This window comes from Morchella importuna, assembly GCF_003444635.1.
Source record: "Morchella importuna strain M04M26 chromosome Unknown Morimp01GS027, whole genome shotgun sequence".
NCBI lineage: Eukaryota > Fungi > Ascomycota > Pezizomycetes > Pezizales > Morchellaceae > Morchella > Morchella importuna.
In genome coordinates, this window is record NW_025763424.1 from 237,231 (window position 1) to 248,289 (window position 11,059).

An 11,059-nucleotide genomic window follows, 5' to 3' on the forward strand; every position below is an offset into this window, starting at 1 on the left:
CACATATGTATTCCAAGCCTCTGCGGGAGATCAGGCTTTATCATATGTATCTCCTCCTATATGCACAGCACCCTCCCTTTTGTATTGCCAAGTAGTCCCTTAGCTAGGAATGCCAATACTCCCCGCATAACCACCAATTGTACTTTACCAGCGCCCTGTCCGTATCAACAAGTAATTGAAGGAAGTGGACGTAGACAGCGATATTGGCGTTACGTATGGTGGGGCCAGAGTCAATGACTGAGCTATGACGTTTCCTGGTTCAATTGCGAATAACGACTCTGTAATGTAATCGTAGGGTATTTTGGCGTCTCGAGGCCTGCAAAGGCAATAGGTACTTTATGTGGTGGTTATGGAAGTGAAGAAGGCAAAATATGATTCGATATCAGTCAGATAACTGGATATGAGTGCAGTGGGCGCGCGGGTAATGTGATATTGTCGAGAGCAGTCCTCAATTAGTTAGTTGCATCAGATCCTTGCACTTCAAATCTTCCAATCTGTTCCTGTAGGTTTCGGAAAGTGTTCCGGAAAATAAGGTTGGCTTTCTCTCAGGAGAACCATGTCCCAGATATATGTAAAACGATACCGATGCCCACGCGAACGAGCACAGCCTCGATTGTATATGAGCACGCACATATAGCCATCTCCTTCAGTAATAATAATAATTTTAGGCAGGCAGACCAGGAGTCTCGCCCGTCTACTCTAGGGTGGACTGTACCTGCCTTACTTACGCATGCTAGATGCCGAATACGGCTATCACGGAACAGTAGTAGGTACGAGTAGTGCCCAAAACGCGAAAAAGAAAAGTATCAGTGGGTAAAAGAATAACTTTTTTCCGCTCCAAAACCAAACCAAACAAGCAAAAAGATATTATACAAATCATACATGTCTGCCATGAATAACTACTACCACACCATGGGATATTAACCTGTGATGCCTCTTCTTCTCTTGACGCCTTGGAGTCCCGACGTTGCCGGCCCATACGTCATTTTCCATTTTTCTTCCTTCGCCTCCGGCTCCCCGACCTCGACTCGTGGCGGCACATCAAAGCCGAAGCTTTTGGAGACTTGGACAAGGTCGAGGGCTTTTACGGAGAAGACGGAGGGGAGGATATGGGATGTGTAGTTTTTGAGGTGTGATCTGCAATGATGGGGGGGGTATATGATTAGTCATTTGCATAAATAAAACTTTGATATTGGGGATTAATAGGGAATAGGAAGGATGATTGGGTGGAAGTGTGAGGGATCAGATAGAGCAAAGCTCGTATGGTTTTGTTTTCATTTAGCGGGGTCTTAATCCGCCTCATTAACACGGACCAATTTATTCTCATCATGAAAATCACTCTTCTCACCCGCGTCAAATGGTAGTTAAGAAAAACATTGTGTACTAACCTAAAAGCATCCTTTGCTTCGCAATGAATGGCATAGTTCTTAGCGACCAATTTCCGTAGGTTTAGCTGGACAGCCGCGAGTTGTCTATTTGAGAAATCGAACTCCTCAGGAGTAACCCCGGCCTCTTTCAGGTAGTCGATAAAACCGGCCTCTGTAGGCTGAAGGAAGATTACGCTTTTGGCTGTGCTTGTACCAATGCGGGAGATGTAACGGGTTGGGTTTTCTGGCGGGTCATATTGGACAATCCAATCGACTTTGGGGGCCTAGTCAGTAGACTATTGTCAGATACATTTCCAAGTTGCTCAAGGTAAGTTATAAAGAGGGGTACGGTAGGGAAGGATCAGAGAGAGCAAAGCTCGTATGGTTTTGTTTTCATTTAGCGGGGTCTTAATCCGCCTCATTAACACGGACCAATTTATTCTCATCATGATGGAGAGCAACTGTTCATTGGAAGTGACGGAAAGGGAAAAAAAAGGAATAAAGTTGGGGCTGTGTGCCTACGTACCTCAAGAGTTTGATACACTGCGTCAGTGCAAATCAAAGTTCCTTGCTCTGCCTCATTGAACTCGACAAGATTTGAAGCATTGATCTTGCTATTTTGCTTCCCATGCATTTGGGAAACAGGAAGGTCCATAGCGTTCAAGATATCACCGTAAGCCTTTGCAGCTGCGGTTGAAGATGTTACAACGATCACCTTCTTCTTTTGGAATTTCTTCACGAAGGAGAAGAGTAGTATGAAGCGTTTGTCAGTCGGTACCATGACATAGCCTTGAACACGACTTGCATCAGTAACTACTTCTGAGGAAGTCGTACCCTCGACTCGTACGGTTACCGGCTTTTTCAGAGGAAGACCCTCAGCGACGCTCGATTCAGTGCTGGTTAGGAGAACGATCTGCTTCTTTTTGGGAAGAAGCTCGAGGATCTGTTTAACGGACTCTTGTGTCTTGGTGTCCATTAACCGCTCACAATCATCGAGTATGATAGTATGCAGGCCCTTTACGCTGAAGGCAAGCGTCTTTTTCAAATGCTCCAAGAGCTGAGAGGGGGTAGCAATAAGCAAATTAATACCCCTCGTCAATTTCTCGGCTTCTGCCCGGAAGTTGGCTTGATCAGTGACAATGCCCGCGCTCTGGGGGGCATCCTCGAGGAGCTCAGTTGCAACCCCAAGAAATTGATGAGCTACCTCGCGGGTAGGGGTCAAGATAATGACGCCCGTTCCACTGCGAGGCCTGAAACGTTTCGATTGAAGGAGCGAGATGGAGGATATAAGGGCAGCGGTAGATTTTCCACTTCCAGCATCCGATGTAACTACGACCTATAATGGGGTTATTAGAATTGATGTTTTAAAAATGAGCAAGAGAACTTACATCTTTACCAGTGAGAAGAGCAGGAATTGCGCTCGATTGGATTCCCTTCAATTCTGCATATCCAATAGCAGAGATTGACTTCTGGATTTCGGGTGTGAGGTTCAGATCTGAGAAGACCTTTGGGGTTGATAAAGTTACATCGCTGACAGCAATGGCAACTTCTTGTACATCGTCTTGCTTTTCGGTTTCGACCAATGGTTTGTCAGTCCTTTCAGACTTTTCCGACTTGGCTTTTGGTGATTTTGGTCCGTTCGCAGTCTTTTTTAGTGTGTTCTTCTTCTTCCCGACGGGGGATTTAGCAATCGTAGTTGCTTCTGGCTTTTTGGAGTCCCTTTCGGCTACTTTCCTCTTCTTGGTTGATCGTTCCTGATTATCCATGAGATGAGAGAAGAGGGGTGATGATGAGGGGAAAAGTTGTGATATTTATCTGGTGTTGCACTTCCATCTGACAAGAAAAAAGTTTTCGTGTGGTTTCTTCTCGCGAGTCTTGGCTCGCTAAATTTGCCGCAAGCCCTAACCCTACCCGCTTAGGTGGGCCGTGGGAGCGAGGAAAAGCTCTGGGCGCGCCTGCAGGGTCCATTTTTATCTCGGGATTCGGGAACATCGGTTGGAGTCTGGGGGAGAAGCTGTCTCCCCTCCCTTCCAGTGTTCCCCATCTTGCATGATGCATCAGGTGCGTCTGATGCGTCGTGGTCGTCTTTATTTTAGTAGGATGCATTTTTCTTTTTTCTCTTCTGGTTTTCTTGGTTGAGAAGTAGGTACTTTTCAACCCTGGAACTCATCCTGCTTTCCTACGGGGGGCAAATACGTGAAAGTAGCCTGTGGAGTACGATTGTAGTCGCCTAGAGGTATCACCCACCATCGTCATAGCACCCAACCACATTCATGTTTTTGAGACAAAAGCACGAAAGGCTGAGGTCATACTGAGATCAAAGCAGTTAGCCAGATGGAGCTGTAAGCGGTGCTGGTTATTTCTCTGCTGATTCCAGAACAAATCACTGGATCCGCGAGGTCAGAGAAAGGAGGATCACTTGTCAAATGATCCAATCTTAAAGGGTATGAGATGATAAGTGAGGTCTTGCGCACAATTCAGCCAGTGGCACGAAGTATTGCCTACATGTACTTCAGAGTAGATATCTACAATACTGATTATAAAGTATTTTTTATCTTACCTTTGTACCCATACATGAGGGGCAAAAGTAAACCTTAATAAGTTGAACAAATACGAGGAGTCTTCATTCCTTCCCGAGGTGAACGGATTTGGAAGGAAGTCACCAGGATCTGTTTCCCCTGCGCAAAAATAAAGTGCCCTCGTCTCCAGATGCTGGCTAAACACTTGCAATCCTTCGTAATTTACTTCCTTCCTTTGTTCTTCTCCTTCTCGTAAGAGTTCATCTGTGAATATCGTGAAAATAACTCCAGGAACTTCAAGAACTAAGTGTTTCGTGCCTTGAATGAAACCAGGAACAACCCTAACCCTTCAGCTGACTGAGCAGTTCTGTTCAGGGTCTGAAACCGATCGAGATTAGAACCTTTGTCAGGTACACACGCCTGGTGCAGAGAGCACACCCAAATACTCTTAAATAGGAAAAATGCTCAATATAGCAGAGCCATCATTCACCACCTGAGGTGTTTATCGTTTTGGGCAAGTGGTGGTTAATAGCAACGGCTGCAGCCAATGGGCGCCTGTATACCCGGGTGATTACTCTAAATAACGGTGCGCCCAACGTTAAAGCAGATGAAAGGCGCTAGGCGTGTGAGGAGAAAGCACGATGAGAGAGGGGGAACTACGGTACCGTAGAGAAACAGCTGTTTTCTGGAGTATGTAAAGAAAAAAAGCGTCTTGTCGCTGGTGTTCTCTTATGTTATGCTCCTTGGAACTGTAGCGGGAAAAAATCCAAGGAAGTACTTCAGCGACCTGACGTCGTGAAGATCTCCGTGGTCATCTTGCTTGTGCGCAAGAAGTATCACTCCTCTAATTCGCTTTCATAAGGTCTCTCGCATCCGTCGCCCCCGAGTATTCGTTCTCCCAAAGTTTATCGATCTCATTGCGCATTGTTGCGACAACGAGTGCTAATACTAGTACTATTCTCACATTTGGATCTTCAAGACGGTTTCTCACCTCGTTTTAAATCTAACTTCTCCATACTTTAGACCGCATTTGTCACTCTGTAACAGATTCGCGCTCTTGTATCAGGCCCGGGCGTACCATCAGATCCCCGTCGAATCTGTTTAGTAGGAAGCATTTGTCGCGGGTCCCAATCATTCCGCCTAATTTGGGTATCACCCATCACAGTGAGAGGCAGTGCACAACCCACAACTCCTTGCCGCCCGTTGCACATTTTGGGCTTGGCTCACATACTTGCTTGCGACGACGCTCTGGTTCGGGGTGCGTTCCTTTCCTGGGGGGTCCATCCAACCCATCACGGCTGTCCCCCTTTCCGTTTTACTCGTGAGGTTTCCCACCATCATTCACCTGTCTGGTCTACCTGCGTTTTGCTACTCATAGAGTACCTGACCTGCTCCCCAACTTTTACAAACCCCTCCACCTCTTTCCCCCCCCTCTCTTTTTTCTCCAACCAATTCTAATTTGGCTGTCTGTCCAGACCCCCCCAAACATCAATCGACCAGTCAGATTAATATACAGACAGCCAGCCTCGAGACAGCTTGCTTTCTCGGCTGCTCGTTCGCTTTTCTTCTTTTCATTCTTTTCTTTTCATTCATTAGTTTTTTGACTCCCCTTTTGAAGTGAAGTGAGAAGAAGCCTCCGTCACGATTATTGACAACCATCCTTCTTCCCCCACGGTCGCTTTTTGATTTTATCCACTTCGCCGCTTTCGCTTCGCAGCTCACCGGTTCCAACTAAACATCACCTACTGCAGCATTTCTTTGTTTGCAACCACTCGTTTACAGGAACACAACGCTTAGCTCCCCTCCCTCCCGTTAGCACAGCTTTTGATTTCCCTTCCATAGCCCACCCTGAACTACAGTGACGTCCCCCCCGTATCACGACTCAGCAACTATTATAATCACGCCAAACTGTCTTCAATAAGAGTATCACCCTTGCCAGGCACCTAAGGGGACTTCCCCCCTCCAGCATCAACTTCAGTACCAAACACACTCGTTGCAACGCCCATCATGATGAGTCGCTCGTTACCCAGAACAGGCATCGTGCCTTCAATACTGCTCGCTCTTGCTGCTTTCGGTACTGAAAATGTCGCTGCTAAAAGGCTCATTCAGTCAACGTCTTTGAACCCCTGTATGGAAAACTCCAAGTTTTCGGCGTCTTTATTCAATGTCACCTTCTCTCCAGACGACTACATTCTCAACATCAATATCAACGGTGTATCTTCTATTAATGGAAACGTTACAGCTACTTTGTTGGTTATTGCGTATGGGTATACGGCCTTGTCAAGGGAAATGGACCCGTGCACAATGGGGGAAGGGTTTTCAGGAATGTGTCCCATGACACAGGGTTTAATCAATCTTGAATCTCACACGACCATTGAAGCTGCTGTTGCGAACCAGATTCCAGGTACCCTTTTCTATTTTTTTGTATTTGTTTACTTCGCGGGGAAATTGCTGACATTTGTTTGTCTAGGTATCGCTTACCAGGTTCCTGATATTGATGGAAAGGCAAAGATTATGGTCAACAGGACGGACACAAACGAGATGATTGCCTGTGTCGAAGCACCTCTCAGTAACGGAAAGACTGTAGATACTCATGGTGTAGGTTGGGCCACAGCTATCATCGCTGGAATGGGTCTTATTGCCTCTGCCGTTACATCCGGACTTGGCCACTCAAACACCGCTGCCCACGTTGCTGCTAACGCCTTGTCTCTTTTTGGATACTTTCAAGCTCAAGCAATGGTCGGAATGACCGCCGTTCCACTCCCACCAATTGTTGCTGCCTGGACTCAGAACTTCGACTGGAGCATGGGTATAATCAAGGTTTCATTCATGCAAGACATTTTCCATTGGTATATCCAGGCCACTGGAGGAACTCCTTCAAATCTTTTCGGTGCCCTCTCTGAGGTCTCCGTTCAGGTTGCGAAGCGTTCTTTAGATACTGTTGAGAACAATGTTGGCCGAGCAGCCATGTATGGATTTCAGACATATGCCAAACTAGAATCGCGCGACCTTGTACCCAGATCAAACAATGACAACGGAATTAACGACTCTACTGAGACCATCAAGGTGTCTGGAATTCACAGAGTCGCCTTCAAAGCAGGTATCGAAGCAACAAACTTTTTCATGACTGGGTTGGCATTCTTCGTTGCGTTTTTGGTTCTGGTTGCGCTTGGTGTTGTTGCCTTTAAGGGGGCATGCGAAGGTGCTGCAAAGATGAAGTGGATTAAGGGAACCAAATTCTTGGATTTCAGAAACGGATGGCTTACAGTTTTGAAAGGAATTATGTACCGATTGGTATGTCTTGGAATCAGGATCCTTGACCATGAATTCATCTAACATGAAATCTAAATAGGTTCTTATTGGATACCCTCAGATGGCAATTCTCTGCCTTTGGGAGCTGACCGAGAAGGATTCAGGCGGTGCCATCACTCTTGCTGTTTTCTTCTTTTTCTCGATGACCGCAATTCTCGCTTGGGCTTCGTTCAAGGTCATTCGCATTGCTCAACGCTCTGTCTCATTACACAAGAACCCGGCCTATATTCTTTATTCTGACCCAGCTTCACTAAACAGATGGGGTTTCCTCTATGTTCAGTTCCGTGCTACCGCCTACTACTTTGTTGTGCCGGTTCTGTTGTATACGTTGATGAAGGCCATGTTTATTGCATTTGGTCAAGGAAACGGAACTGTCCAGGCAGTTGCGTTGGTTCTTATTGAAATTGGATACTTGATCCTTGTCGCCTTTATGAGGCCATTCATGGACAAGAGGACCAACATCTTCAACATTGCTATTTGCGTTATAAACTTCATTAACGTCATCTTCCTTCTAGTCTTCACAAACGTTTTTAAGGGACCTGTTAGTACCACCGTTATCTCCCGTTTAGGCACCCGAGCTAATAATTGTTTAGGGAATTGTTATCGGTGCCATGGGTGTCATCTTTTTTATCCTCAACGCTGCTTTTGCCCTCGTCTTGCTTATTCTCGTCCTCATTTCTTCCATCTATGCGCTTATTTCGAAAAACCCCGATGTCCGCTACCAGCCCATGCGTGATGACCGAACATCATTCATCAAGTCCAATTCACAAATGATGCTCTCAACAGAGTTGGATGCATTGGGTGCTACTGCGCGTGGTGACAGCAAAGGCGGGTATAGGAAGCGCGACCTCGAGGAGGATACCGACTCATATAGTTCCAAAGCTTTAGATGCCAGCGGTATTCCCTTACCCCCATCAACAGCCGGATCCATGACAGCCAGCCATCGGGATGCCCCACGATCACCTGTGAGCCCCGCCGTTCCCCTTTTCCCCACGACTTCAAACGACCCCCAAAGGAATAATATGTACAACAACAACCAAATGTCTCAACCAAATCAGCTCCCGTTATTGACCACAACGGGTACTCCTAGGTCACCAAGTCGTGATGGCAGCAGATCACCAGCAGCCTCTACTAGGTCACAAGGAGGATTTGATTTCCAGAACCAACCGTTAACCAGACAAGGCTCGAATGGCACGAACTGGCAAAGTGGTGCGGGTTATGATCGTCATTAAGAGTCTCTCTGTGTATGCAGTGGCGCTTTGCGGACTTTATGTTTTTCCGAACCGCGTGTGTAATAGAATGATGGTTTGGTTATAATATTTGTTTTTTTCCTTCTTGTGCCAAATTCAGGGGTGTTTTCTTCTTTTCTTGTGTATTTTCTGTATTTTGATTTACCTATTTTGATGTATGTGAAAGCCACCGGGAAAACGGGACATTTGCATATCACTTCGGGAAACCCTAGAACGTCTTATTATAGACAGTGTTGGGGGTGAATTTCTTCAGTTATTGTAGCTTATGTGCAGGCCAAACTGGGGTGGTTTTTATTTTATTTTTTTGACCGCGATTTCTTTTGTCAGTCTTTTTCTTTATTTTTCCTTATGTCTTTTCCATACGGGGTTTTTCTTTGTTACTTTATTTGCCTCTACAACTACTGTCTGTTAACTCTTATTACCCTGGGTGGGTTTAGGTGGCGGGGTGGGGTGGGGCGGGCATTTCGTTAAGGAGCGAGGGATGGATTGGAAATTTGGGGATTTTTTTTTTGTCCGAGGGGTTTGGTGCATCATACGTGTGTGATGGCAAGGTATGGTGCGGGGCGCATGGTTTCATGAAGAGGAGGGCTACTCTTTTATACATACCTTATTTTTTGCGCTTCCTTTATTTTTTTACTTCTTTTCTGCGCACCCATCTCTTCAACTACCATGCTGCTCTGGTTGTACCATCTTTTCACACACATTAGCATCTTCGCTTCTATCATGGCTCCCTCGATCCTCTGTGTCCAGTACACTTCTCACATTATATATACCCATGCTTGTTAGCCCATTACCATCCCATTCATCTACCTCCCCCTAAAATACAACTATACACTCAAACAGAGACAGAGATAGACAGTTAACCAAAAAATCAGTGATACCCCCTCCACGCTTTTTTTTTTTCCTATTCCTTTCCTATCTCATTTTCTCTCTCTCTCTCGGTCTGGGTTTGTTAGGGTGGGTCTTAATTTCTTAGGTGGGGTCTTGTCTTGTTTGAATCTACTTAGCTACATATATCACTCACACTCATTATCTATCTTTTTGTACAATGTATGGTTATTTTTTTTCCCTTTGTGAATCTGCTCGTGTTTTTTTTGTGCAATTGTGATTATGGGAAGGGGTCCGGGGGGGTGCTCGCGATCGAGCGATTGGGGAAGGAACTCTTTTTTTTTTTTTTCCGCCGAAGAAATAAATATACTGAAGGACCAAGAATAACTCCATATTGCAAATTATTTGAGGAATTGTAGTGGCGTGTCCAGGATGACCCAGTACAGTGGTATGTAATCGCGAATGGAGTCGGCATTAAGGACCTGTATGGTGCTGATCTCGGGATGTGGCGTCGGTGATGTTCGATGTGTGTTTAGTAGGCGGTACTTACGGTTTCGGCGGTATACGGTAGTTGAGGGTGGAGTAGAAGAGGCGAGTGATTAAATATGATCTCGTATAATCGCACTTTCTACTTTAGAGCACTCGTCTGGTCAATGATCGTGCAAGCAACATTATTGATGATGTGTGTGGAACGGCTAAATTGGTGCTTGTTTACTTGGAAATGGTTACTGCGCACGCTATACTGGATTTGTGAAAATACAACTAAAATTCTCGTTACTGAATTGACATATATCAGTAGGGTCGAAACTAGTAGATTTGTAAACAGCAGTGCCTATGTAACTACATGTATGTATGTACTGCGCATATCTACGTAATTAACCAACCCCCATATATGCACGGAAAAAAAGACTCGCCCAAAAATAAACCTTTGCATCATCATGTGCAAATAAACAAACTCCAAAGGAAAAATAAAAAGGAAAAAAAAAAAATGAGGCGCTCTAAGCAGAAACCGAAAGTCCCAGCCCAACCTCCTGATCCTGTAGTTCGTCACCACATATATCGCTCCAGGCAGTCTCATCCTCCATGCACCTACCCGTCGATAATCGTCAGCCATCAATTACATAAGCCTACATGATGTGCAAGAGAAACTTACTCAGTCACAATCTCAACCGAGAACCACCTGGACCCACAGAGGCAGTCCTTGACGGCATAAGCAATTTCTACATCGTTCTGAATCGCTTGGGCACCCGGGCCGTTGAGACAGTCCTGGAACGTCTGCCCCATACGCATGCATTGAGGGGCGATAGGGATTTCTGGGAACTCGGAGTGTCCGAGCTCGGGAAACTCAGGGAACTCGAACTCGGGGATAATCGAAGCTCCAACTTCTTGAGGGGTGGGGGTGGGGGTTGGGAGAGCAGGAATGCCGGTGAAGGCTGATAGGATAAGAGTGGAGAAAAGGAAGATAGAGTGCATTTTTGGAGGTGTGGTATGAAAATAGAACGTGTTTTGAGTATTTTGCTTTTTTGTAGGGAAGATCGTTGTTGATTTTCTGGATGGAGTTTCTGGTTGGAGGGTATAGGCGGGTGGCATGTGGTATTTATGCAGTGCGATGCTGCAGGTCAGATCAGCACGATTGATGGCTGACGATGATTGAATAATTGCATATTGACCCAAACAGTTTGTCGTTTGTGAGGAAATAGTTAGATCATCGAATAAGTGCTTAATATGTGAATGCTAGCGCAGCAACTGTCATCATTAGCCTACCAACCATCATTCGATAGTA

General features: G+C 45.7%; 3 protein-coding genes across 3 annotated transcripts; 1 reads left to right on the forward strand and 2 right to left on the reverse strand.

The window, feature by feature from the left end:
• Positions 1-920: 920 nt before the first annotated feature.
• LAJ45_07987 (uncharacterized protein) lies at positions 921-3,133 on the reverse strand (the record flags this gene model as incomplete). The annotated part of the gene is made up of 4 exons (XM_046117541.1): positions 921-1,137; positions 1,389-1,651; positions 1,894-2,703; positions 2,756-3,133. The coding sequence occupies 4 exons, from the start codon at positions 3,131-3,133 to the stop codon at positions 921-923; spliced, it is 1,668 nt and encodes a 555-aa protein (XP_045969190.1).
• A 2,760-nt stretch (positions 3,134-5,893) lies between these two features.
• On the forward strand, positions 5,894-8,430 carry LAJ45_07988 (uncharacterized protein; the record flags this gene model as incomplete). Its single annotated transcript, XM_046117542.1, has 5 exons — positions 5,894-6,290; positions 6,357-7,180; positions 7,239-7,739; positions 7,792-8,026; positions 8,087-8,430. The coding sequence occupies 5 exons, from the start codon at positions 5,894-5,896 to the stop codon at positions 8,428-8,430; spliced, it is 2,301 nt and encodes a 766-aa protein (XP_045969191.1).
• Positions 8,431-10,274: 1,844 nt separating this feature from the next.
• On the reverse strand, positions 10,275-10,749 carry LAJ45_07989 (uncharacterized protein; the record flags this gene model as incomplete). The annotated part of the gene is made up of 2 exons (XM_046117543.1): positions 10,275-10,365; positions 10,430-10,749. 2 exons carry the CDS (start codon positions 10,747-10,749, stop codon positions 10,275-10,277), a joined length of 411 nt encoding a protein of 136 aa, XP_045969192.1.
• Between the last annotated feature and the right edge of the window lie 310 nt (positions 10,750-11,059).